At 50.3% G+C, this 25752-nt stretch overlaps 10 protein-coding genes and 1 non-coding gene across 11 annotated transcripts; 4 read left to right on the plus strand and 7 right to left on the minus strand.

Annotated features, from left to right (window-relative positions):
* Positions 1-113: 113 nt before the first annotated feature.
* On the plus strand, positions 114-5962 carry V8C40DRAFT_236539 (FtsJ-like methyltransferase-domain-containing protein). The gene is made up of 6 exons (XM_083214063.1): positions 114-365; positions 430-496; positions 556-936; positions 987-1075; positions 1130-3622; positions 3681-5962. The coding sequence occupies exons 1-6, from the start codon at positions 288-290 to the stop codon at positions 5712-5714; spliced, it is 5142 nt and encodes a 1713-aa protein (XP_083077324.1). The 5' UTR covers positions 114-287; the 3' UTR covers positions 5715-5962.
* Positions 5963-6098: 136 nt separating this feature from the next.
* On the plus strand, positions 6099-8235 carry V8C40DRAFT_236541 (FtsJ-like methyltransferase domain-containing protein). The gene is made up of 2 exons (XM_083214064.1): positions 6099-6313; positions 6400-8235. Exons 1-2 carry the CDS (start codon positions 6211-6213, stop codon positions 7509-7511), a joined length of 1215 nt encoding a protein of 404 aa, XP_083077325.1. The 5' UTR covers positions 6099-6210; the 3' UTR covers positions 7512-8235.
* Positions 7701-8347, minus strand: V8C40DRAFT_262807 (putative GNAT family N-acetyltransferase; the record flags this gene model as incomplete). Its single annotated transcript, XM_083219397.1, has 2 exons — positions 7701-8044; positions 8098-8347. 2 exons carry the CDS (start codon positions 8345-8347, stop codon positions 7701-7703), a joined length of 594 nt encoding a protein of 197 aa, XP_083077326.1.
* A 1949-nt stretch (positions 8348-10296) lies between these two features.
* On the minus strand, positions 10297-11411 carry V8C40DRAFT_236549 (uncharacterized protein). The gene has a single exon (XM_083214065.1). It carries the CDS (start codon positions 11203-11205, stop codon positions 10540-10542), a length of 666 nt encoding a protein of 221 aa, XP_083077327.1. The 5' UTR covers positions 11206-11411; the 3' UTR covers positions 10297-10539.
* A 1294-nt stretch (positions 11412-12705) lies between these two features.
* Positions 12706-15643, minus strand: V8C40DRAFT_284537 (OPT oligopeptide transporter protein-domain-containing protein; the record flags this gene model as incomplete). Its single annotated transcript, XM_083222161.1, has 6 exons — positions 12706-12909; positions 12984-14868; positions 14914-15076; positions 15147-15228; positions 15293-15430; positions 15566-15643. The coding sequence occupies 6 exons, from the start codon at positions 15641-15643 to the stop codon at positions 12706-12708; spliced, it is 2550 nt and encodes an 849-aa protein (XP_083077328.1).
* Positions 15644-18097: 2454 nt separating this feature from the next.
* Positions 18098-19720, minus strand: V8C40DRAFT_236553 (bZIP transcription factor). Its single transcript, XM_083214066.1, has 2 exons — positions 19028-19720; positions 18098-18967 (listed from the first exon to the last, which is right to left on the minus strand). The coding sequence occupies exons 1-2, from the start codon at positions 19041-19043 to the stop codon at positions 18246-18248; spliced, it is 738 nt and encodes a 245-aa protein (XP_083077329.1). The 5' UTR covers positions 19044-19720; the 3' UTR covers positions 18098-18245.
* Positions 19721-20595: 875 nt separating this feature from the next.
* V8C40DRAFT_236556 (uncharacterized protein) lies at positions 20596-21096 on the minus strand. Its single transcript, XM_083214067.1, has one exon. It carries the CDS (start codon positions 21044-21046, stop codon positions 20825-20827), a length of 222 nt encoding a protein of 73 aa, XP_083077330.1. The 5' UTR covers positions 21047-21096; the 3' UTR covers positions 20596-20824.
* Positions 21097-21754: 658 nt separating this feature from the next.
* Positions 21755-23071, minus strand: V8C40DRAFT_236559 (CCDC174 family protein). Its single transcript, XM_083214068.1, has one exon. It carries the CDS (start codon positions 22860-22862, stop codon positions 21873-21875), a length of 990 nt encoding a protein of 329 aa, XP_083077331.1. The 5' UTR covers positions 22863-23071; the 3' UTR covers positions 21755-21872.
* A 239-nt stretch (positions 23072-23310) lies between these two features.
* On the plus strand, positions 23311-23405 carry V8C40DRAFT_t50. Its single transcript has one exon. It is a non-coding gene; the product is annotated as a tRNA-Ala (tRNA).
* Positions 23406-23828: 423 nt separating this feature from the next.
* Positions 23829-25114, plus strand: V8C40DRAFT_236561 (homoserine dehydrogenase-domain-containing protein). The gene is made up of 2 exons (XM_083214069.1): positions 23829-23909; positions 23988-25114. Exons 1-2 carry the CDS (start codon positions 23873-23875, stop codon positions 25046-25048), a joined length of 1098 nt encoding a protein of 365 aa, XP_083077332.1. The 5' UTR covers positions 23829-23872; the 3' UTR covers positions 25049-25114.
* Positions 25087-25617, minus strand: V8C40DRAFT_149555 (uncharacterized protein). Its single transcript, XM_083211285.1, has 2 exons — positions 25394-25617; positions 25087-25332 (listed from the first exon to the last, which is right to left on the minus strand). Exons 1-2 carry the CDS (start codon positions 25484-25486, stop codon positions 25126-25128), a joined length of 300 nt encoding a protein of 99 aa, XP_083077333.1. The 5' UTR covers positions 25487-25617; the 3' UTR covers positions 25087-25125.
* Between the last annotated feature and the right edge of the window lie 135 nt (positions 25618-25752).

Raw genomic sequence — 25752 nt, forward strand, 5'->3', positions numbered from 1 at the left:
TGCAATATCGACAGCCCAAGAGAGTACGCTAGTCCCCATGCAACTAGCACTAAAAAGGCAAAAAGCGTAAAGGCGGTGAGCTGGTTCTGCCGGCTTGATGCTGTACCAAGCATAACACCTACACACTACTGATGCGCTGTCCTTGATCATGAATGAGACCTGATTGGAGCGAGGAGCATGAAACCGCGGTATTCTCTCATCATCACGACGCCGAAGCTGCATGAAAGCGATATAAACGTCGCCCGTACGTTGAATGCCCATGGGCAAATTATTCGGCTGGACCCAAGATGACGACGCAGCTTCTGGCCACGGAGCTAGCTAATCTCATTCAGGAGAGCAAGAGGAAGCACAATGACCTTCGACAAGTACGCACTTCTTCTTCAACTGGAGCTTCATTGCTCATCGACTCACCTTTTTCTTCTCTTCTAGGCGGCCGAAAGATCTTTAGAAGAGCTGAAGAGCCTTGGCAATGTCCCCGAAACGGCAGCTCCTGAGTGTATGCGCCAGTGGATCCTTCTAAGCCCAAGTGACATCTCGTTGACATTGAACCCCCAGTGCTCTCGCAAAAGCCTAGCTTTGTGAATCCCTTCATCATTGCATGTGGCACCAAGAATGCAAAGTTCACCGGCATTGCAATCGTCTGTCTGCAGAGGCTCATCGTTGCGAAGGCGCTGCCCAGATCGAAGCTCAACCAGGTCCTGGAGGCGCTGATGCAAGCGTCCTCGGCCGGGCTTGACGTGCAGTTAAAGATTTTGCAGGCGTTGCCTTCGCTGTTGCAAAACTACTCCTCAGATCTGAATGGCAATCTTCTTGTGACTGCTCTGAATATCTGCTTCATCTTGCAAAGTAGCAAGAATGCCATTGTGAATAATACCTCAGCTGCCACTCTCCAGCAGCTTGTCGTTTCGGTATTTGACAAAGTAGTCGCTGAAGATAGTGAGTTTATTTACGTTGGCATCAACTTACATTTCCTGACGTTGGTATAGAGAATGGTGGCGATGCCCCTATTGCAGGCGAGGCGCCATCAGCCGACGGCAAAGTAGAACTCTGCGCAGCCGCATTAGATGCGTACCGTGTTAGTGACCATCTATTCAGACATGCATCGAGCTTTGAAACTAACAGTTCTTAGATATTCAACGACCTGTGTCTCTTGACAGAAAACCAGCGGTCCGAATTCCTGCGTTTCTCGGGATTACAGCAAACATTTGGATTAGAGCTCATTGAGTCAGTTATCACGAATCATGCGAGCGTCTTCCTCAGCCATCCTGAACAAGCTCACATTCTTCGTGACCGCGTGATGCCTCTTCTGATGAGTGCACTCAAAGGCAAGCCCTCATTTGCCACAACTGTTAGACTCGTCCGCATCCTCTACACCTTGCTGCGCCGCCATATCACCATCTTACCTTCAGAGTGCGGCGATGCACTGTCACTTCTTACAACTCTCCTGGACCAAGATACCACCATCTGGAAGCGCGCGTTATGCATGGAGGTTTTCCGTGGCATATTTGCCGAACATGCTCTCGTGCGCCGCATATTCACCATGTACGACGCAAAAGAGGGCGAGAAGGACATTATTAAAACACTTATTGCGACTTTTGTACGACTTAGCACCGAGAAGCCGGCAGTCATCGGCTTAGGCCATCAGTCTTCAATACCAATCGCTGATCCATCTGGTGGCTCTGGTTTGTCTACCGACCAGGCATTGATCGAAGCAACTAGTGTTACTGGAATCATCAGCGGCTCTATTGGGTCGGAGACCTCCAATATTGGCATCAGCGTAACGTGGAGCTCTGTTCGAGTTCCCTGTATAGATCAACTGGATAAAGCCGAGGCGCCAACGATTCCTGAGTCGTACGTTTACAGTTTGATACTAGCATGCCTCTCGTCTCTATCAGATGGGCTTGCCAAGTTTATTCTACCGCTCACAGTCCCTAATGAGAATCGAGCTCGGAAAAAAGCCTCAAAACAGGATATGGGGCGTAGCTCGCCTGCTCCATCCCAGCTGGAAGCTGAAGGTCCATCTCACGGAGGAGCGCGAGAACGGTCAGCCTCATTTAAGAAGAACCCTGTACCAATCAATCCATTGGAGCTAGAAGACCACCCTGCCTATTCCGAAGTCAAGGTCTGCTCTGACATCGTCAACGAGTGTTGGCCTGCTATATTGGCTACTTGCTCGACATTTTTATATGCTGCCCTGGATTCAGAGTATTACCACGGCTTGGTTCGCGCATTTCAGAGATTTGCCCATGTGGCAGGTTTATTGCAGCTCCCAACGCCACGAGATGCCTTTTTATCTACGCTTGGAAAAGCTGCAGTACCTCCAAATGTCTTGAGTGCGTGCGTCAATGCTGGTCAGTCGCGATCTACAGCCACTACTCCGACAGAAACACCAAGCAGCGTTTTCAGCAATGCTCGAGGCCTCTTGAGCGTCGAAAATTTGTCGCAAGTGTCCAGCCCTACGGAAAGACAGCGTCAAGGTCCTATTGATGCGTCTATAACTCTAAACACACGGAACCTCCTCTGCTTGCGAGCACTGCTGAATCTCGGCATTGCTCTTGGTCCAACGCTTGGACTTGCCTGGGGTATCATACTTGAGACGTTACAACAGGCTGACTTTGTGCTCTATGTTACTGGGAAGGCTCCCGGGAGAACTCAATCTCTAGGCCGTGGGGGACAGGACTATCAAAGTGAATCAGACGCAAACTCGCTCATGGCCAATTTTGGCAGCGAGGTCCGATCTGTTGAAACCGCTGCGTCCAGACTGATTGAAAGCAGTGTCGACTTCCCCAATGAGTCATTCGCCGAAGTCGTTCAAGCTATATGCGGCTTGCTACCAGATGAAGGCGAGGTAAAGCCTAACGCCGACGACAAAGAGCCATCGCGGCAGAGTCAGCATGCAAGAAGCTCGTCTGGTCAGCATCGGCGAGTACTCAGCTTCTCTGGCCAGTCGACAGCATCCAATCAAGAACTCCAGTTTGCGCTAGCAAAACTGGGGGAGATTGCCATGATTAATCTTGAACGGCTGTTGGCATACGATCCGACAGAATCAGGCTGGGACCTATTGGTGCACAAGCTGATTCAGATGTTAGACTTGAGTGTTATTAGTCCATCAGTCAGGACAAGAGCCTCTGAAATACTTGCTAAGCTAGTGCTCGAAGCAGCTAATGCTGCAGGTACCCTCCCTCCTGACATTCGCGGAGCGATTCAGCTCCGGCTATTCGGTGCCCTTCGAGACTCGTTGAAACCTTTACAGAAGGGTGGCCGGGACATCTCTGTTTCAAACGCAACGACTGATATTGAGATTCATAGAATCATTCTTGATGGTTTGCGAGGCGTTATTGAGGACTGCGGGCAAACTCTCGTCAGCGGCTGGGACGTTACATTTGACATTATTGGAAGCGTTTTCACAGCAAGAGAAACTGATTTAGGAGATCACGAATCAACCATCAGTGCTCGAAACCTCGGTACACGATCGTCAAAGCTTGTGCGATCTTCTTTTAGCTCACTTCAACTAATCTGCTCGGATTTTCTACCTTCATTACCAAACTCCTGCTTCTTAATTTTGGTAGATACGCTCTACAAATTCTGCTCCCAAGACGACGATCTCAATATTGCGCTGACGGTAAGGCTTGGCTTCTTCGAGGAAATAATTCAATTTGCTAATGAGAACGTATTCCTAGACTGTGACCTTTTTCTGGGCTCTTTCCGACTTTCTATCCGGCAAGGATAAGTCGCTTGATATAACGATTGACTTATTCCAAGACGCCGATGTCGACGCGCTAGAGCGCCTAGCAGCAGATTTTGGTGGCCGAGGATCCGACGCAGCGTTGTGGATGCTATTGCTGCTGAGGCTCACGGCTGTCGCTTCTGATGACAGAGTTGAACTTCGTAATACGGCTATTCAAACACTTCTCCGTATCTTTGATGCTTATGGGGAGAGGCTCACCCCTGAAGCATGGTCAATATGCATCAAATCCGTGGTTTTCAAGCTATTAGCTTCACTTGAAGGAGAGTTGAGGACCACCCAGGCCGAAGAAGTAGACGAAACCGATAGGGTAGAGTGGCACGATACTGCAGTCGTTGTGCTGAATGGCATATCAACTTTGCTCGGAAACAACCTCGAAGTACTTACCGCACACTCATCTTTCAACGAGCTCTGGAATAAGCTGCTTGAGCATCTGGCTACGTTACTCGATTTCAACGTTCTTGATATCAATACTGCAACTTTCAAAGCATTAAGCCATGTGCTTTCTCAGTCAGGAAGTGAAGAGAAGCCCGTTTTCAACGAGACAACTGTCAGGTTTGCCTGGGACTTGTGGTCCCGAGGTATCCCCATCACAAAATCCCCCAGCGGGAAAGCTCAGGACAACCAAAACTGTCTAACCGCCTACGTGGCCGCTCTTCGTGAAGTGTATAGGCTGATCAAGTCTGATCTCACGGTGGAGAGAGTCCAGCGTATCCTTGGCCTATTGCGCCATACCGTTGAGGAAGCCTCTGTGGGAAGTTATGCTACAGATATTGACAATCTGACGCAGCTTCAGGCGCAGGTATTGGATGCTGTGAAAATGATTCGGACTGACATTAGCGGCGTTCCATCAGCATTGATCAAGCAGGTCTCTGAGTTTGTAACTTTGGCCTATGACCAAGATTATGAAGCTCAGCCGCCGTCAAAGAGGACTTACGTTGCAATGTCGAAAACCAGTATGCAAATGCTGGAGGGCCTCGTGGTGAGCCACTCGACCGACACTGATATATACACGAGCGGGTCAGTCAGCGCAGCTCTATCCGCTCTCCTCAGACCTATTGCTCTCAAATATCAGTTCCCTATTACTACAAGGACAGTCCAGCCCTGGAAACTGGCGACGTCGACAGTCTTGACAATCGCCGAAGCGACTCTGTCAAAGCTTGATGATCTAGACATACCCACAGACACCATCCAAGACATTTGGCAGCTTATTGCCGAGGTTGCGGATGGTATTCTGAGCGCAGATTGCGACAATCCACCACCTGGCACAAGCGTTGCAGAAGATGAAGCAGCAGATATTGCATGGTTCCACAAGTTGGTAGAACTGGTCATCCCGTCGATGGGGTCAGAAAAGGTGAAGGAGGAGACTCGAGGCGCATATACTAGAAGTCTATTCAAGACATCAATCATTCACGAACCTCCATCGGCCGACAAGGTCATCATTCAGGACGGAGGAGCTGGCCTGCCAAAGTTGTACCAGCCACGAACCGGCCTCACAACTTCTGTCCCACCGACGCAGCGTACAAAGATGGCCTACGTCGCATTCGAAGAGCTCTTCTTGCTCATTTCAACAGACGAGCCTGCTGCTCATAAGCCATCTGGTGCCAAGGCCATGGATGATCATTCTGCTTTGAGAACCCGCATTGCGTGTACCGCAGCCCCATTCTTAATTCTACGATGCGCGTTGACTCTTCGCGCATATGTATCCGATCAGCCGCTTCGAGGCAAAATGCCGCAGCCACTGAGCCAGAGGAAGGAATTGCTATGGACGTTGCAAAAGCTGGTTTCTTTGCAAAGCCAGAGCGAGGCGATACCTCCTCTCGAAAAGGCACAGAGCGATGTCAGAAAGCACTTGTTGAGGTTGTACCCCTTGATTGTGAAGGCGCTGAGAGCGCAGGGCGATGAAAAGGTCTTGTCTCTTCTGAGGGAGGCTTTAGATGTTATTGGGGGCGAGTTTGGCGTTGTTTAGAGGATGAAAGATCCTTCTTTGAAGTGTTTGAGGGTAATACACTGCAACAGACGCAAGATCTCTGCGATTAATACAAGTTTTATACTATGATCGCCTTGTTTAGAATGTAGCGAAGATAGAGTGTGCATATAGCATGGCTTCAACGCTTTAGCACTAGATAGAATGTTGAAAATAATACATATATAGTATCCATTTTCCTTCAACTAGGTATCTAGCTAATAGTTTATAAATTTATTGGCTTTTATGAGGATGCAAATGGAATTCTCTTCTCCTGATGCAGGGTACATAATCCAGCACTCACATGTCAAGATGAGATCCACCCCCACCATGCCACAAAGGTACATGCACTGCAGCAGAGCCACCAAAAAGTGACATCGCGGGGCAGAAAAAAAGTTGCACATCCAATATCTCGTCTGCATTAGTAGAAATCCTCTAACAACATCACATACTCTCCTCAGCCGCATAAAAGAAGGGGGAAATACTACATCTATTTGTAATGGGTAAATCCTCAAAAGACAAACGTGACGCCTACTACCGGCTCGCCAAAGAGCAAGGATGGCGCGCAAGAAGTGCATTCAAGCTTCTCCAGCTTGACGAAGGTACTGCCCCTCGATCCCTCCATCTTAAGGAGTGCGAGATGCCCAATTGTATATGCCTTGTCGCTAAATCATGTCTCTTATCATAGAATTTGACCTCTTCTCAAACGTCTCCCGCGTCGTCGATCTTTGCGCCGCCCCGGGCTCCTGGTCCCAAGTCCTTTCGCGCGTGCTCATTAAGGGCGAGAAGTTTGGCCGCTCGGCATGGCAAGATCGCGACGCCAAGGTCCGCCAGCAGATGCTCGGCGTCTTCCCCGAGGCCTTCACACCCGAACAGAAGGCGGCTATAGAAAAAGAGACGAGCTTGTCCGCAGCGCAAACCGGAGCCGAAGCGACGACAGCAGCAGCCAACCCAGACGTCAAGATCGTGTCTATCGATCTCCAGCCTATTTCTCCCCTCGCGGGCATCACAACTCTTAGAGCAGACATTACGCATCCCGCCACCGTTCCTCTCCTCCTCTCTGCCCTCGACCCATCCTACGATTCCGCAACAGCAGCGGGAACACAGGCCCAGCACCCCGTCGACCTCGTTCTTAGCGATGGCGCCCCCGACGTCACGGGCCTGCATGACCTCGACATCTACGTCCAATCACAGCTTCTCTTCGCAGCGCTCAACCTTGCGCTTTGCGTTCTGAAACCGGGCGGCAAGTTCGTCGCCAAGATCTTCCGGGGTAGAAACGTGGACATTCTATACGCGCAACTCAAGATATTCTTCGAAAAGGTCATTGTGGCGAAGCCAAGGAGTAGTAGAGCGAGCAGTGTCGAAGCGTTCATCGTGTGCCTGAATTTCCGGCCGCCGGCGGGTTTCCATGCAAGCCTGGAGGAGCCCCTCGGGGTAGGACAGCGACTGGATAGGCTGGTCAAGGAGCGGGATATGCAGCTACCCATTGTCGCTGAAGCAACCATGCAGTCAAGCAAGGGGACATGGGACTTCAGCGTCAAATCAGCGCCAACGACATCACGCGAGGGCGGAATCACAGAGGTGGAAGTTTACGACGAGACGGGGGGCAACGATAAGGTCAATGAGTCAAGATGGATTGCACCTTTTATCGCTTGTGGCGATCTATCAGCTTTTGACTCCGACGCTTCCTACCAGCTGCCTGAAGACTATGTCTCGCTGGACCCCGTGCAGCCTCCTATTGCTCCGCCATACAAGAGAGCTCTCGAGATGCGGGCTGCCATATCTAAAACTACCAGGTAGAGACATAAATGGTAGGTATAAAAGAGAAAAAGAAAGAAAAAACATCAATAATGTCCAAGAAACCCAAGATGCAAAAAAGCTAACCGTGCCTCGTCGATGAGCGTCGAACGAGACTATGCAATGCTGAAACATGCGACAATAAAGAAAAAAAGGGAGATAAGACAAGACAAAAGTAAGCGGCGCCAGTCTTCATTTGTGATCCTCTGGGATATCCTTGACCCCCCCGCCCGGCATCTCCAACAGCACCAAGCCAGCGGATGGGCCTTGGTCCCAGTCGAGGGCCTTCAGCTCGCGCTGGTACATCTTCGCGGCGGATTGGTCGTGCGTCATGAGGACGAGGCCTCGCAGGTTGGGCCACTCGTCGACGATTTCCTTGAGCCCTTGCATCATCCAGCTGGCGAGGCCGCGTCGCTGGAACTCCTCGATGATGAAGACGTCGGTGAGGTAGGCGAATGTGACGTAGTCAGTTACGACACGGGCGAGGCCGACGAGTTTGACATTGGACCCGTATGGTCTCCGGGGAGCTCCGTTGTCTATTTACGTCTGAATTAGCTTGAATATTCGACAGGAATGGAGGGCGACAAACTCTGCATCTGCTTCTCCGACTCGGGTACGTGGTATATGCTCATCGTCATGCAATTGGACAGCATCTTGCGCATCTGCTGCTCCGGCAGCGGATCGTTCCACCACATGAGGTCTGATTCAAAGACGGCGTTGACGGCCTGGGGCTCGAGATATTTCTTATCGTTTGTGAGGAAGAAGTTGTCGCGGAACCAGTACCGCGGCTCGCCCTCGGGGTTGGTGGTCTTTGTGCTCTTTGAGGATTTGGAACCCATTGTGGAAACGAGAGAGCCCATAGTTGCTGTCTTGTGTGTGTGTCTTTTTTGCTTTCTTGGATATGATGTGCTGGGTTATTTTTATGTATAGATACTTGTTCTTTTTTCTGTTTCTTTTCTTCTACAAAAGAGTACAAATGGTTTGGGTGTCGAAGTGGAGGAGAGAAGGGAGGAGTAGTACGATATATGTTTACTTTTGCGGACGAGAGTTTGACCCCCGGTTCATCCTTGCTTCTTCTCAATGGTCCCCCCTGGCGCTTGGTTCCCCATCTTCCCGCCTTCCGCCCTGCTTCTTTTATTCTCCCCTACCCCAGCACAGCAACCTAGATAGATGGCCAAGATTAGAAACACGGGGGAGAAAGTCCATGGCCCATACGACTACGTGCTACCTCCATCATGGGCCAATCCTGTGGCGTTTACTAGCACGGTTAGCTACGGCTCCTAAAGCGACGGACTAGGGTGTCATTCTGGGAACTTTACGTTATCCATTGAAGTTGTTGTCTCTTTTGCGGAGGTGTTATATTGAATGGGAACGCCCAACGAACAGGGTCAGGTGCGCAGCGGCGCACGCAACGCACGCAGGCACTTACTCTTACTACTTCGCGCCAGCGGCTCTGGGCCTATTGGATGCGTGTTTGGCGTGGGCCTGGCCCTACTGGCTGGCGATCGCCTTTTGATGCTCAGGACAATATGCAAATCCAGTCAAACGGCGGAGAAGCGGGTCGCACGGGGTCGGATGAGGAAGGTCGCGGCGGTTCCGGATTCTTATGCCAGTGATGCTGTTGTTGCTCCGGCCGATGGAGGACAGATAACATATCATGCAGTAATGCTACGATTTAACAGCCCTTCTCGTCTTCTTCTCGTCTTCTATATTCTCCGATTTACTTGGCTAGGTAGCCAGCACATGGACACCGCCTCCCCCCGGATGGAAAGGCAATGCAAGCATGAGCCAGCGGACCATCCATTGGTAAAGCCCGGCACTTGCTGGCCTCGCGAAAACCCAGGGCGTGACAAGATCGCGCGCCATCATCTCCAATCGCCGCCAGCATGGCCGCCATGATTTCCTGACAAGGTAACTGTTAGGCAATCATTACATACTCGTGGTGTGTCGTTGGCAGCACAAAGCTCCAAGCAAGTCGTGGACTTTTGGGGTGCAAGTGGCGGATGACGCCGGCTGGAGTGTGGGGTTTCACCGCGTTACCGAACCGGTCTGACGGCATGGGTGGACACCACTGAATAGATACCGGAAGGGGCGATTAACGGTAGAAAATGAGAGGCTAAGGATGCATCTGGCTGTTGCAAGGGAACCTATCGCGTCGATAAGATGTCGCAGAAACGGGCTGCATGTTTGCATGTTTGCTCGAGAAGCCTCGGAGTTGAAAAGATGGCCCGCGCGGGTCTTTGAATATCGTATCATCCAGGTACCCCATCGCCCTTTCATCCCTTTCGTCCTGCATCTTTCTCAATCACTTGTCCTGGCAGGTCCTTGCTCCCGTCAGGGCTGAGATGGTCGGTGAGAGAGCTGAGCTGAGGCTGCGCGGTGCCTGGACTCGCTACCGTGCACTGCATGCTGTGGCTGTTATTTCGTACGACACAACCCAGCGCGTGCGATAACAACAAACGGGCGTTTCTCTCCCCCCTTTAATCGGGAATATGCGCCTCTCTTTTCCGACCGCATGTATGACGGCATGGCTTTCCGCAGCGCCTAACAATCACCGCCTCGGATGGTTTGCACGGCAAGCGCCTCTTTGGGGTTTAGCAGATGAAGCAGCGACGGAGATTCAAAGGGAGATCTCATCTGGCTGGGTGTGATGGGTCTAGCCGCATTAGGGACGTATGATGGATGTCTTACATAATGTCTCGGCTTGGCCATAATTCCGGGTTGATTCAATACTGTTCTCTTACGAGAGTACTTGCGTCAACAGCGGAATCAAACATCACCCCTTGCATGACGCTGAATTTATTCACAGGCATACAATTACATGGATATGCATATTTACGTCGATACACCACTTATGCACATTCACATTGGCATCATTTCCAAATGGCAAGGCAGAAATTGTCAAAAATCATCCCCACAAAGGGTTTCCTTGAATATTGAATCCCATCTCTACCTACATCTCCTTCCTCTCTACATGAATTGGCACTTGTGATAGGATTTCCTTCACAAGTTATCAACACACGCCACCTCTTTACAGCATACCAACACAGGCCGCAACACCAGCAATCAGGCATGAGCCAAGGATGGCGACAGCAGTGGGAGCGGCGCCGTTGGTGGTGAAGGTGCTGGTGGGGTGAGCGCCGGTGGAAGTGCCGTTACGTCCAGGCAGTCCCTGAGAAGCGGTCACTGCGGATGAGCTTGCGCTCGACTTAACGGGAGGGACAACAGCCGTGGTTGAGGGGGCCGCGGTGGTCTGGGCGGCCGAGTCGGTCTCGGAGGCAGTCTTGGACACGGAAGTCTCCAAGGTCGTGGACGGAGCGATGGTAGCCTTGGTCGTCACCTGAGACTCGCCGGTGGTTGTGGCACCAGATGAGCCAGTGGCTGTGGCCTCACCCTCACTACCAGCAGCAGCCTTGGTCTGGAGGTTGAGGTAGCTGGGCGAGTAGGTCTCGGTGCCAGAGTACAGAGGGCAGCCGGGGACGTTCGTCTTGGGGGGAGCTCGGCCGCCACCGCAGTCCAGGAAGTCGCAGAGCTCGCCGGTGCCGGGAACGTACCAGATGCGGCTGGCATAGGCATCGTAGGCGGGACGGTCAGTGGGCATGACGACGACGTCGGTGTAAGTGCAGCCGGCAAGGTCAGTCTTGGCCAAGGCCGAAGAGGCCAAAAGGAGAGTCGCGACGAGAGATCGAACAGCCATGGTGGGACTTTGAAGATTGAATTTCAAGTGAAATGAGTCTGATTGACAATGGATTCAATGGCCTAGCTTTTAGCGGCAAACGAAAGAATGGACGATCACTGGAGCGATCTTGAAGTTTGAGCGAGCGACTGGCAACGAGGGAGTTGTCTGGCAAAAATCAAGAAGCGCGATCCCCAAACGGCGACGGCGCTCTTTTTTAACCAAACCCAAGGCCTGGGCTACGCACCGTTTAGCGGCGTCTCATCTTGGACCGGAGGCGACGGACAAACTGGAGCCACCAAGTCGAGCCCGTTCAGGCAATCGCCGAGCCACGGGGCCCTGGAATCAGTGGACGTTTGGGCTTAGGGACCTCGAAAATGGCCTCCCTTCTGCCTGATTTGGTACGAGGATATTCTTCTCCTGGATGACTTGATATTACCGGTTTTGCGAACACCTACAGTGCAGTGTCATGACTTTGTCCCCCTTTTCTAAGCTGGACGTGTCACGGCGCTATTGCTTGACAGGACGCGGTCCGACCATTACCGCGTCTTGCTGCCTGCTCTTTGGCTCCTCTCCAACTGACATTGCGATTCAAATATGGCCATGAACGCGCATTAACTCGGTGCTCTAGGAACTGTTATGCCATAATAGGCATTATACGAGAAGAGTGAAAAACTTGTAGAATCGTGAGTGGAGTAGCGATGAGACCGAAACCCGAAGCTAGCACAACTCACGCTGCTAAGCGCCCGTCCAAAAGTAAACTGTGATAAATATTCAAGAGACCTGGCGGGACATTGATACGCCGAAGAGTAAAAACAAGGTTATTTGCATGCAGTGCTATGCTTAAACGTGTAATTCAGCTGCGAAATCAGCATGTTGGCTGTGTTCAAGGAAAGCCTGCAAGCCGTAATTACACCATGTAACTTCGGGATTTTTTCTGGCCTGTTAGTGGCGAGTCATTGAGGGTCTGTCTAATTGCTCCAAACACTAGGCGTATCATGCATGTCAGCCCCTGGTTGGGGAACCTCGGCAGATGCCGGGCCTGGTGATGGTTTGGCAGGCTTGCATAGCTATTCTCATGAGAATTCAGCAGAGTAAAAGGCAGACAAACAATGGCGAGTGTCCAACCCGATGGTGGGGGATTTTATCCGGGCTGTCCTGTAGCATGGCCGTTCCAACTTGAATATTGCGGATATGATGGCTACTAAGGGCGTCAAACTGTACTCCATAAATAAGATTATCCAGCACCCCAAGTTTGCTATCCAGCATTCTGAGTCTCAAGGTCAAAGCCAGATAAATGACGAGTGACAATATCAGAAACAAGAGGATTGTAGGTAGCCTAGCAGCGAATAGTAGAAAAATTTAGCAATAGTAGCAGATGGTAATAGATGATAGAATAAAGTACTGTTAGTAGCAGAAACTAATAACAGCAGCAGATATAAAGAGCTGGGTATATACTACATATTAGACAAGTAAGCAAGTTAACAGCCTTCCCCCTCCTCTTCAAAAAGGCACGATAGCTCAGTTGTAATGACCAGGTGCAGGCCCAAAGAACTCTCCCTCGGGTAGCTTCTTGAGAGGACAGGTGGTGCCTTCGCATCCCATGTTAACCACGTCATTACCCCACCAGTCCAAGGTGATGCCCCGGTATGTGAGAGCAAAGAATTGGATAATGGCCGAGATGGCGATGCCGGCAGAGAAGGCGGCAGACAGAACAAAGTTGTACTACAAAAAGAGGTGGATTGTTAGCGAGCTTGACGATGTACCAAGGTGAGTATGTTAGGTAGTTTGTTACCTACCTTGGACCACAGAGTCAAGAATCGCTTCTTGATATAAATCCAGGACAAAAACGCAACAGGCACAGCGGGCCAGATATAGCAAAGATTATACGGGGCCCAGTACATGCCTCCATTCAACAGCGCGACGGGATGCGTGCTGCGAAGCACGCGGTTCTTGGGGAAATACTTCCCGAGGACCCAGAATATCACCACAACGGCAATGCCAAGGGGGAATCCGACAAGAGTGGCTGCGTATTGGCCGCCCACACCCCAGAGCCTTTTGGGCCCTACGGCGCCCCAGAGAGTGACACCAGTGAAGAATGAGGTTTGGTTGGGACATGTGAACTTGAATAGAGCGTTCTCAGTACAAATATCCTTGAGGTGGACTTGGTATGAAACTATGCCGACGCTGACAAACGTCGAGACTAGGGTTGGTACCATCTGCGCAAAGAAGGTGAACCGAGGCGGGATCTTGACGTAATGGGCTATCTTGAGGTCGATACTAAATGATAAAGCGTGAGAGCAGGTGACGAAGCCGTATGTCTTGAAAAAACACAGGGCGAGCGCGTTGCCTTGCACAAACGATCCGCCGATCAACTCGGCCAGTATATCCAACATCGTCTCAATACCAGTCATGGCGTAAATAATCCCAGTAGGGACCATGAAGGCCAAACAGAGACCGATGCCATAAAAGACAACGCCAGGACTTGTGTATGTTGGCCAGTGAGCAATTGCCGTACAACCAAGAGCAACCGAGAGAACAAGAACAATCATATACCACCACTCTGGAACTTCCCGGTACTTTCTCATCAGACGGTTGTGCACGTCAAGGACCTGGCCCTTTTCAATTTCGGCCTTTTTAGAAGGGCGGAAGCTGTTGACAAGGTCTCTGAATCCTATCATAATCTCCAATCGGTGGTAGAGAAACCCATATGCCAAAGCGGCGCTGTAAGTGCTAAAGCTGAACATGTAGTATGTGACATACCCGGCGGAAAGGTATGGCTGAGAGTATGCTTGATACTTTTCATTGTCGATTATTCCACGGCTGTCGAGGATGGAAGTAACGTTATAGCGCTTGCCATAGTGATCGTATGGCTCATTGGAGTTGATTGGTAGATAAGCAGTGTTATAGGTGTTTGTATAATATATTGCGATGATGATGAACATGCCCAAGAACATGCCGATAAACAGGTTGAAAGTACTAAAGAACGGCGCCATAAGGGGGTCGATTGCATATGTGAAGACGTTCCAGTCAAAGGTAGACAAGGGGTTGAGGCCAAGGCCGTTGACCGCGCCCGTGATGTGATTCAAACTAGCATTACTCGGAGCGATCCAAGTCATCCAGCTAAAAATCCCAAGGGCTCCGAAGATGTAGTTGGGGAACCGAAAGTATACAAACATGAACACAAAAGCATAGAGGAAGAATCTGAATCTTGACATGCTCCAGATTATACCGAAGGGACCCAAGGCCGGGACATTCCCTTCGGTGTGGAAAGCACTGTTCAGGGCAATAGTAACAAGAGCCTGCGGCCATACACAATACGATGGGTAAACCAGGAACCTCCGGCAAATCCCAGCAAGACTGTAGCCAATGAAGTTGCTCGATAGAGCAATCAAAAGTTGGTAGCCAAAATTGAGTGCCCAGGGCTGGTTGAAGTACTGCGGGAGAACTTGGGCCAAGATGACGTTGTTCGTGTACGGTGTGCTCTTTGCAATACTCGCCATCAATGTGATGAGCATGTGCTCTTTCTTATTGAAAGGGCCAGGGTTCAAGCTATGCCGCACTCCAAACAGCGTGATGCCCACGTCAGGTAGAAGCCATTCCAACAGCTTCCCCAGGGGATACGCCAATAGTTGAGGGACGTTGGACGTGACGTAAATGGCAGGCAGACGAACGCCAAAGAAGCTGTTGATGAAAGCGATACCACCGGAGAACAGAATTCCCAAGAACCAGGCCCGGATAGTCGAACATGGCATCGTGGGGTCATCGTGGGGGGAAACAACGCTTCGGACTTCAGCGTAGGGGCTGTTGGTGATGATGAGAGCAGCTTGAATCTTCATTTCGGAGATTTGCTGCTCGTATTTTTCAGGGTGTCCAAAAATGTCATCATTACCTAGACGCCGCGAGTGAGAAGATGAGGTGAGTTTTCGGATTCAAGTCTTCGAGAGGTAGTGGTAACTTACGAAGAAAAGCTTCAATTTTCTCAATGACATCCAAAGGGAAGTTGGGATCTCTCTTATGAAGCCGGTAAAAGGTGCTGAGGAGCTAATCAAGCAGAGTCAAGTCAATCTCACGTTAAATAGGCTGGTATAGATGAGAAGTCCCATACATCTCTCACTTCCTCAAGCGTGTATGTTGCCGCAAGTTCTCTTGCTTCAAGTAAGTCGTCTTCGGTCACGTATAGATCCCGCTCTGCTACTTGATCTTCGACTACGACATGCGGTGGCTCATTAGAATCATTGTGGCACTAATGAGGCAATGCGATGTTATTCAATTTTCTCAAGGTATGTGCTGTAAGATAGTCGGGTAATGAAAAAGGAAAGGAAATACTAGCGATGTTGTCAAGTAGAATAGAAGTACATAAGCATAGGAGAACACATACACTGCTACTCTTCTCACCAAGAACACCGCGAATGTCCTCTTGCTCTTGGACAACGGGCTTCTCGATTTCCTCGGACATGATCACAGCCTTTGATCCAATGGCTCTCTGTCCGAAATTGCCTCAAATAGCTCAAAAATAGGCGAACAGGTCTGTCAAAGATTCAACCAAGACGGGCCAGGATCAGCTTTTTATCCCTGTTCCACCATAGACAGCCTTTCATCGATTTCTTCCGAAGCAAAGGTCATCTGTGGGCTGGATAGAGAGGCGCATAGGCAGTGTAACCGAGGGAAGCCAGATTCCGATATTGACAGGGGGGGTTACATACAAGATAAACACGAGCGCAAAATGAATGGCAGAGAAAAGCCCCAAGAAGCCGAGGGGCGGCAACTTTTACCCCCTTATTCGGGTGGTTTTGTCCAAGGCAGTGTCGCACAATTTGGCCTCCACTATGCCGATCCAAGACATGTTTTAGAACTTGCGAAAGCACCGTAAGTCCAGGTCAACACAGTAATGTCGGCCTCATATAGTAGTAATATTAGGTGGCAAACGGGTATCCCAAGTTACAGATGCATACATTAAGCGCGTTCATGCTATGGATGAAAAGCTGATTTTATATGCGATCCCTGCCGGTTAGTTTCAATATTCGAAGCCCTGAACCGATGGATCTCCAGGCCAGAAACGAACTGTGGACCGTGCTCTCAGTACTATCAGCCATGACGTTCTAATAAGCTCGTCAAGAAGCCTCACAGACTCCTAATTAGAAAGAGTAACTTTTCAACATCTCAAGTTGGCTACATATATCCGGTATCCTAGCGACTATTTGGGGTTCAAGTATCGGAACGGGAACTGAGAGAAATCCCTTTATTACTGCTACACGGTATAGTATCCATCTCTTTTTATTATATGTCCAGAGCCCAGTTCCCTGTATCCGCTGCTATCACTACTTTCTGCTACCATTGCTATATTCCTCTAGTATCCGCCACTATAGATATATTTCTTTAGTATCTGCTACTTTAGTTATCTGCCTCTAGTGTCTGATACTGACATTACTATTAAACGTTAGCCAAAGGATGCTTAACTGCAGAATTAGAGCACTAAATAGTCATTCCCTAGGTAGAACATATCAGAATTTCCATGGAATCAGAGTTCTACCCCTCCAGGGAGAACCCAAAGTCGACGCCTCTCTTTGCAATACTTCACACCAATCGGGGACTAACTTTTTCTCAAGCTTCCAAAAAAAAGTATATTGAGCGTGTATAGAGCAGCTTAGGCCACCACATGAATGAAGGTTAAATACAGTAGCAATCATCGCAACCGTACCGCACCAAGGCAAGATGCCCAACTTCAATCCTTCCATCTACCCAAATCATTCCCAATTCGCTACACTTAGCAACAGCAAAAACATGGAGGAGGATCGAGTTGAAGCTTTTTTAAGACTCCTTTTCAGCATCCTAGGCTACATCGCCATGCCTGGTTTCTGGATTGAGAATCTCATCTTCTGGATACTCGGCATCAACCCATCGACGAGCTTCCGCATGTTCCCTCCCGCAGACATTGTCCCCGGCCACGAATATCCTACAAGCATGGCCTATAGCTTTGTCTTGATTACTATCTTATTCATACCCAGATTCATCTCTTCGGATCGATATGTAGATGGTTCGGGAATTCTTGGGACGATACTTCGTCCTTTATCTAGGAGGGCTAGCCCACCCGTGGAATTCGCCATCATGTTTGCCCGTGTTTGGCTGGCTGCGGCTTGGGTAAATATGGCTACGGCTCAATTTATGGTAGACGGGGATTTTTTGAGGTTTTTTGTGAAGCCTGGGTGCGTGTACTTTATCTTGTGACCTGGTCGGGCTCAGAGATGCGGTGCCTAGGATGGCACCTGCAAAGCAGGGATATACAAGGTGTTACGCAGGTATCTAGATAGGTTACATGGGCTATGGAAAATTCAACTCAATATTACAAACGTCTGGCGGAGAAGTCCATAATTCGAGCGTGATATGATTCTTTGTACCCAGAAAAGATCTTGAGACTGTCGCTCTTGAGGCGTGGGTCAAATATCGAGCCTAGAGATACACCCATAAACAAGTTCAGCAGGGAGCTCTTCCTAGAACAATAATTAAGAAAATTTGTATTCGACGAATGAGCTTGAGCAATGTGATCTTTATCAGTTAATTCTATTATTTGCTTCACTTTATGTGGTCCAAGTGGGCTACGAATGAAGAGTGCCGATTGCGATATCACGACTCCATGTTCAAATGTGTAGATGTAATCAAACAGCAGGGCATGACATACATCAGATCTTAGTCATGCACGAACCCTCTCCAAAAACATGCAATACATCATACAGTGCCGACCAGCTTGGTCACAAGTGGATTGGTAGCTTTTGGAATTATATCATACACAGCAACGCATGTACGCTTGGCAAATGGCTGCCAGGATAGAAATCATGCCGGCGTCTATGAACAATATACGAGGTCACAAGTAATGCGGTAGGAACCTGAAGTTCAAATGAAATAGTAACATTTACACTCTGAAAAAGAAAATGAGAACTACTTTAGTAGTATCAGATGCGCAACATTGCGAATAATAAATACAATCTTCCCTCGGAACCGTTTTTAGTCAAACATTAATAGCGAAAAAGGAAAGTGAAACAACTTCCGTCTTGATTACTTCTTCACTCCGACAATGCTCCAGATTGCGACAGTGCAATCCTCTTCCAGTGATCACGCTCTGCCTCCAGCTTCGCAATACGCTCTTCCAGCTCTTCAAATCGCTGAGCCTTTCGCTCACGCGACTTTCGAGCAGCCAAGGTATTGCGAGCTCGCTTCATGGCAACGGTGTCATTGGCGTCCTCTACGATGATAGGAGGCAGGGGCTTGTCTCGTCGGCGAGAGTTAACACCGGAGACGGAAGAGTGTCGCGTAGAACCCGTGGGGGATCCAGACGACTTCTTCCTGCCGCTACCGCTACCACTGCCACTGCCACTGCCAGAAGATGATGATCGGTACATGGGCTCTGATTCCAAAGGCTTCTGAGCAGGCGACTCGCTTGCGTTAGCAAGCTCTTGGCTGCCTGCATCAGAAGGAAACAGTGAGTACCAGGCGTCGCTAGGACCGTTCTCAAATTCGGCATTGCCAAAGTTCGGAGAAACATCATATGAATCAAACTCAGGGCTGCCATTGTACAGCGAAGGAGAGGTCAAGGCAGTCAGCGCCGCTGAGTTCGGCGCTGACATGAAGGGCTCCTGAATCAGGAGGTCTTGGGGAGACACAGTGCCAAGATTAGAAGCAGCGCTGGAAGCGCCACTGCTGAAGTCAAAGTTGGAAGCGACTGCCGGAGAAGAGAAGGCCGTGGAGGCACCTCCTTCGAAAAAGGTGAAGTCGTCCAAATCGACGTCTGTTAGGGAGTGTAAGCGAGAGTGATCAAGCTGAAACGAATTAGAAGGGTTGCACAAACCTGCAGCGTTCATCATCTTGGCGGCTTGATTTTGGTTACCAGTGTTCTGATTAAATAAAGGTACTGGTGGCCGTGCAGTGCGAGAAGACCGATTCAAAGAAACCGTTGAAGATGGAGCAGAGGATGCGTAAAACTGATTCGATAAACGATTGCCGTATGCAGTAGACAGTGAAGGGTGCCCAATAGCCTGGAGTATCTGGGCCACTCGTTGATTTTGGACTGCGTGTGAAGCGTGCTTCTCGCGACGGGTATGACAAGAGTGACGACGTTGGCTAGGTAATGGAATACTCCTATTATGTTGACGAGGCTGAGGGTTGTCGAACAAGACAAAGTCCTGCTGGGGATTCTCGACGGGGTTCAGGGAGAGGTGCTCGGATGGTGCCGGCAGGGCGGAAGCTGAGTTGGGAAGCCATGTTGACTGGGAATCCGTGGTGAAGACTGGGAAGTCTTGAGCTGAAATGTTGGCGGTGAGGAAGGAACTCGTGCTGATGCTATTCAAAGCAGTGCTGAAGTTCAGATCGACCGAATGGTGAACTGAACGAGAAGGTTGAGTGGGGAGAATGTTGTTTATGTCCTGGGACTGAATTTTGACGGAAGGGGGAGAAACGCTCGGGGAGAGGTTTGTTTAGATCATCTTGAAGGCAGCCTGAGGCTTCTAACGCTTGTGTATTGTATGTGATGTGAATGCTTGGGGGTGGAGGAGAAAAGAAGAAAAAAAAGACCAGAAAAAAATGTGGCCGTGGCGGTTATGTATTTCTCAGGCAGCAACTCTGGTAGCGGGCACACCAGCGGGTACGTACCCGGGCGGCACGGGCTGTGGTACAAGGCGAGGGCACTGGGGGCTTGTGCAGCCCTAACACTGCACGGCGCCAGGCTGCCTGCCAGGCTGTTAGGCACCCGCTGAGCGGACCACTGGCGACCAAGTACAGGCACGTCGCAGGCGCTGTCTCAATTGGCAGGCGCCCTTGCCAGAAGGCGTGGCCCCGCCGGTGACTCACACTTTTGACACCAGGCCGCTTCTGGACTGGCCGGAACAGCGCCAGCCCCAGTTGGTGGCACCGCGCCTTTTGAGTCTTCCCCAGCCGATCCAAGTTGATTGCAGCGAGAGCCTCACAGTGAGGGGCCGTACTGTGCGATCCAACGCCTCATCCTTCACGATGCAGCTGCCGGCATTTGCTGGGACTGTGAACTGCGTACTCATAGTTATTGGAATCATTTTAATTGATTCAGATTGATTCCAATTGTAAGCGTCAATTTCACATGCGACACTTGATATCGACGCCCTTGATGCAGAAAGCGGGCAAAGAAAACAAGCAAAGAAAACAAGAAAAAAGTAGTCTTTATTCTTAAGTGTCTGTGCTAAAATCGTTTCAATGCTTTTTGGTGTTTTGGGTGGATTAGCAATCTTTCATGCCGTCTCTCGCTAGTTCTCTAGTTCCAAAGCCAAGCGCGAATCCTACTCGAATTTCCCCATACAGGACGAGGCCTTGCCGGGTACACGGTGCTGCGATGCCAGCTCAGTGAGATATATACTGTCCATATGCTTAACAATGCCTGCACCAGACAGACGGATCTCAGCGGGATTCGCTTCCCGTGATAACACGTAAACCACAATAGTTTCAGCTTCAACGCGCGTAACCCGTCTCGTATTACTATTAGATCTATGTATACTTATTCTGCATATTACGAATTCTGCTATTAATACCAAGATCGGACAGCATCCAGCTGCAATTTTATAGCGACATGGGGAAAGCCCGTCTGAATGCCCAGCGCTGAGGCGCAGGCTCATGTCTCATCTTACTCTTTGGATCTGGACAAGCACAGTAAGATTAACTTACCCGCTTGAGGTCTCAAAAGAGTAAGCAGAATACCAAAAAACCACGCTCGCCTGCCATTCGGGGGAAACGCAACGCAGCACGAGGCCACAGTGAAAACCTGCTTTCGCGGTGCAACCCCCGGACGAGGAAGAGGAAATGCCGCTGGTGCCAAATGCAGCCCTTCGGAGGCCGAGAGCCACATGCCCTGCAGCCTCGCGCATTGAATGGCCCAGAGCGCACGCAATCTGTGACGACGACACATTACGGAGTACACGTCTATCAAAGGGGAGACGAAGGCCGTCACATGGAGAAGGAGAACTGCCCGCAAAAGGCCTCGTTTGAAATTACTCCGTATGGATTGTCTCGTCCGCCAACTGTGTGGCCGGAATGCTCTTTGTTCCTGGTTGTCTTGTTATACGACAAAATACGACCAGACGCCTCACATTCCCTAGCGCTTCCTCCCTGCTTTGGACTAGAATAGACTTGCATGCTACACGTAGTTTTCAAGTCCTTGGTTTTCTGCCCTTCTTGTTTCTCGTCGTCGCCGGCACCATGAAGTCTTTCCATTGGCTCTTTCTTGTAGTCCGCACTCCCATCCAACTCCGCCCCGGCCAATCAACGAGTTGAGCGCCGTGGCTAAACGGGACGAGGGAAATATATTCAAACCAGAAAGAACAAGAAGAAAAAGTGAAGAGAAAAAAAGCCTCCTTGCCGCTACCAGCCCGCGATGGAGTTCTGACCCGTGTGGCTGAAGCGATGGCGCGCTGCTTTCAACACTATCGTCTCGGGCTACGAGTTTCTCGTTGGCGGTGCCTGGGCTGGCGCTGGGCAAGCGATTGGACTTTTGGACACACCAAATCCATGTGTGGCGCCGCTCAATCAAATCACAATACAGAGCACACTTCGACTGTAATAACAAGTGCCCCGGATCAGGTGTTAGTCCTACTACTAGTACTGCATAGCACTGCTACCATTGAAACCAGGTGTCCTCTGTCCTTGGTCACGTAGGACCGACTTCCTCCCGTCTCTTACAGCCCGTCCAGGAAGCTGTCGGCCTGCCGCTTCGCCCGCCTCTCCCCCATATCCTGTCGGCGCTGTTCGATTTCGCGCCGTCGTGCAGCCCGCTGTTCCTCGCGCTGCTTACGCTGTTCCTCGGTCTTGAGCCTCTCCTCCTCCAGCGACTGCATCTCCTTCGTCCGCGTTTCCTCGTCCTTGCTGAACTTGTAGAAGCCAACGCCCTTGGTGCGAATCTCATTGTCGGCATCGTAGTGCTTCATCTCGGGCGGCGTAGCACTCCTATCCCGCCTGCTCGCCAGCTCTGCCATCTTGTCCGGATCATCCGGCGCAAACGCCATTGCTTGAATCGCGTCGCCGTAGATGAGGTTGCTGGGAGCACTAGGCCGGGCTGACATGCGCTCCAGTTCCTCGGCGCCCAGCAGCCCTCGCCGTATGCGACGTTCCATCTTTTCCTTGTCGGCTCGCGTGCCTCGCCGTGTACGACCAAACTCGTCTTCATACTCCACCATCTCCTCGCCGCCGCTGCCATTTGCATCTTCCTCATCTGAGCTGGTCTCGTAGTCGTCGTGGCCTTCCACCGTTTCAGCCCACTTGCGGTCAAAGTCCACCAGCGGCGCCGCCTCATTCTCCTTGGGCACGTAGTCTCCGCGCTTCATGGCGGCATAGAGCCGTGCCTTGCTCTCCATCTTTCGCTTTGCGCGCTCGAGTTCCTGTGTCTCCTCCTCTGTCCCAGTCACTTCTTTAAGTACTAGCTTTTCTGATTTGGCATCTCGCTCCTTGCTGCTGGTTATTGTCTTTTTTGATTTGCTGGAACCACGGAAGATGTCATCCTTTGACTGTTTCGGCCTTGCGCGTCCAGACCCCGTTGACGTTGATCCTTGAGGGGTTGCATTTGATATAAGTGATGTGAGCTGGGCAGTAAAATCTAATGATGACGATAACGCCTCTCGTTTTGTTCGCTTTTGCGGCCTTTGGCCGTAAAGATTCGGATCCTGAGGCATGCTGTGATGTCTCTGGCGTAGATACGATTTTCTTTGTCCGCTGCTCTCGTATATGCACTTCTAAAGGCCGTATTTAATCCCCAGAGATGAAGGATTCTTCTTCAGAGTAGAGCGCCGGGTAGGGTGTCTTATACCGTGGAGGCCACAATGGATGGTTTGATTTCCAGATATTGATCAATGAAGCCCAGAAATTGATCTTATCGCCGTCGCGCTACCGGGAAGCTGGACGTCACTGATTAAAGATGACGGGTCCTGGTGACTAAGCGTCTTTGTTGATGACCCTTCTGGTTGCTCGCACAAACGAAACCATAGCATGCATCTCATCCATCTTGGACTCTCGATATTTTTTCAGCGACCTTTTTGTTCCGATGATCTAAATTCCATCTCTAGGTCGGCCCACTGCTTGAAACTCCTTGAACGAATTGGCATTTCGCCAAATTCAAGATTCGGGGAGTTGGTGTAGGGGTATCACGTTTGCTTTGCATTTGTTCAGTCTGAGTGCAAGTCTGTAAAAGGTCAGGGGTCCAAATCCCTTACTCTCCAGTCTTTTTGCTCCTCTCGATGTACGGCATCATTCGTATCTATTCCATTTATTTTCACATAGTATAGAGAAATTAATATTGCGACGCTTCCCACTAAGAAAAAGTACATCGAGATATATCTATGGCACTAGCATATCATCCATTATTGATGATTTAGTAACGCCAACCTTAATAGAAGAGGTGCTGTAGTGGCATACCGTGATGGGAAGATAAACAAGAAAAGAGACTATGAATAACCCAAACACATTACATCGATTTTTTTTTACTCATCGATACGCATATCATACCTCATATAGCATAGGAAACCTCATTTATCAAACAATGGTACAGGTTAAGCCGACCCAAGTTTTAGAGCTGTTAGCTGCAACCCCACTACTAAATTCCATCACCCCGCTATCGGAACGAAACCCATCATCTTCCATCCAAGCTACCTGCATTTTCGCAGCATCTATTCACCCACAAGACAAAATGGCTGCAGTCAATCAGGTTTACATCGCCATCATTGGTACATACTCCCGAGAGCATTCATTCATTCAGCGCGCTACTTATCAATGGACTAAACTAACTCATGATTATACATTAGGCGCCGGTGGTGTCGGCAAATGCTTCCTCTCTCAGCTGCAAGCACTCGCCGCTCGCAGGCCGTCTCCCAAGCTGAGCCTCTGCTACATCTCGACAAGTCGCAAGGCCCTATACAACGTCGATTACTCCCCTGTGAGCCTTGATGGCGTCACCGAAAGCCTCGCTGCGTCCACACAGGCCCCTCCTCCTCTGCCGCAAGTGATTGACTACCTGGCTTCCGCTCCCGCCAAGGTGATCCTGGTCGACAACACGAGCTCTCAGGACGTCGCCGATGCTTACCCCCTGGCCCTGAGTCGGGGTCTCAGCATCGTGACACCTAACAAGAAGGCCTTTTCTGGCTTATACAAGCTCTGGCAGGATATCTTTACGGCAGCCGCAACCTCTGGCGCCAAGGTCTACCACGAGTCTTCGGTCGGCGCTGGTCTGCCAGTCATCTCCACGTTAAAGGATCTGGTCGATACTGGAGATAAGGTGACCAAAATCGAGGGTGTCTTCAGCGGCACCATGTCGTTCCTCTTCAATTCGTTTGCACCGACCGAGGGTCAGGGCGGCAAGTGGTCTGAGGAGGTGAAGAAAGCAAAGGCACTTGGCTATACCGAGCCGGATCCTAGAGATGACCTCAATGGCCTTGATGTCGCTCGCAAGTTGACTATTTTGGCCCGCTTGGCAGGTCTGCCTGTCGAATCGCCCACATCTTTCCCTGTCCAGAGCCTTATTCCCAAGGAATTGGAGGCTTGTTCGACTGGAGATGAATTTCTTGAGAAGCTGCCTGCCTTTGATCAGCAGATGGAAGACACCAAAGCTGCTGCCGAGAAGGCTGGAAAAGTTGTTCGATTTGTTGGCAGCATTGACGTGGCCACCCAGCAGGTCAAGGTGGGACTGGAGCAATTCGATCGCTCACACCCCATTGCCTCCCTCAAGGGCAGTGACAACATCATCAGCTTCTATACTGAGAGATATGGCAGCAATCCCCTGATTATCCAGGGCGCGGGTGCCGGCGGAGACGTGACGGCCATGGGTGTGACGGGAGATCTCATCAAGGTGCTTTCGCAAATCGCTTAGAACCATATCCAAGATATCTATGTGACATATGTGTATCTGATAATAAAAAAAGACCAATTGCTATAAGTCATGATCGTTTATCGTCGTCTCGCTCGCTGGTCGCCATGTTCGGAACCAATTGTTGTTGTTGTTGCTGCTGTTGCCGCGACTATTGCTGCTGCCGAACCGGCTGCGGCGGGGGCCCGTCCATCTGGGGCTTGGGTAAACGTTCTCCAGATCCATAAGAGAATATCGAAAACGACGGCAAGGAGAGAAGGAACAATAAAAAACAAGCCCAGGGCCAACTATGCATGGAAGTCAGCGACGAGAGACGAGAAAAAAGGAGGCATCTAGGAGAGCACTCACGCTAATCCATGATATGGCATTGACGAGAAAAGATGAGCCGGGGAACGATAGAAATGCCAGCGCACCAGAGACATCCCAGAGCAGCACAGCCATGGCGCAGAACTATGGAAGAAGGCGTCGCGATGATGGAAAAGAAAGGGAAACGTTCATTGCCTAGCAAGCACAATGAAGAAGCAAAGAGATGCCCAGGAGCTGTCTCAGCTAAGGTATTTTTTTAGGCTGGCGCTCGCAGCAGTCCAGTCGCGATGTCCAGGGGTCGAGCCGTTATTTTGCGACGCTGCAAGTACTCGGTACTTTATGGGTTGCCTTCCAGGATCTCCGGTCTCACCACCCAAATCTCGCCACTTCAGACCGCTTTA

This window comes from Trichoderma camerunense, assembly GCF_050948025.1.
Source record: "Trichoderma camerunense strain CBS 138272 chromosome Unknown V8C40scaffold_3, whole genome shotgun sequence".
In the NCBI taxonomy this organism is placed as follows: Eukaryota; Fungi; Ascomycota; class Sordariomycetes; order Hypocreales; family Hypocreaceae; genus Trichoderma; species Trichoderma camerunense.

Bases quoted from the DNA above. Each gene is read 5' to 3' on its own strand.
- V8C40DRAFT_236541 (XM_083214064.1), top strand. From the start codon at position 6,211: ATGGGTAAATCCTCAAAAGACAAACGTGACGCCTACTACCGGCTCGCC. The intron at 6,314-6,399 runs GTACTGCCCCTC...CTCTTATCATAG, and splicing joins GCTTCTCCAGCTTGACGAAG to AATTTGACCTCTTCTCAAAC.
- V8C40DRAFT_236539 (XM_083214063.1), top strand. From the start codon at position 288: ATGACGACGCAGCTTCTGGCCACGGAGCTAGCTAATCTCATTCAGGAG. The intron at 937-986 runs GTGAGTTTATTT...ACGTTGGTATAG, and splicing joins CAAAGTAGTCGCTGAAGATA to AGAATGGTGGCGATGCCCCT. The intron at 3,623-3,680 runs GTAAGGCTTGGC...ACGTATTCCTAG, and splicing joins ATCTCAATATTGCGCTGACG to ACTGTGACCTTTTTCTGGGC.
- V8C40DRAFT_236556 (XM_083214067.1), bottom strand. From the start codon at position 21,046: ATGTGGCTCTCGGCCTCCGAAGGGCTGCATTTGGCACCAGCGGCATTT.
- V8C40DRAFT_236561 (XM_083214069.1), top strand. From the start codon at position 23,873: ATGGCTGCAGTCAATCAGGTTTACATCGCCATCATTG. The intron at 23,910-23,987 runs GTACATACTCCC...ATTATACATTAG, and splicing joins GGTTTACATCGCCATCATTG to GCGCCGGTGGTGTCGGCAAA.
- V8C40DRAFT_236549 (XM_083214065.1), bottom strand. From the start codon at position 11,205: ATGGCTGTTCGATCTCTCGTCGCGACTCTCCTTTTGGCCTCTTCGGCC.
- V8C40DRAFT_236559 (XM_083214068.1), bottom strand. From the start codon at position 22,862: ATGCCTCAGGATCCGAATCTTTACGGCCAAAGGCCGCAAAAGCGAACA.
- V8C40DRAFT_149555 (XM_083211285.1), bottom strand. From the start codon at position 25,486: ATGGCTGTGCTGCTCTGGGATGTCTCTGGTGCGCTGGCATTTCTATCG. The intron at 25,333-25,393 runs GTGAGTGCTCTC...TTCCATGCATAG, and splicing joins ATGCCATATCATGGATTAGC to TTGGCCCTGGGCTTGTTTTT.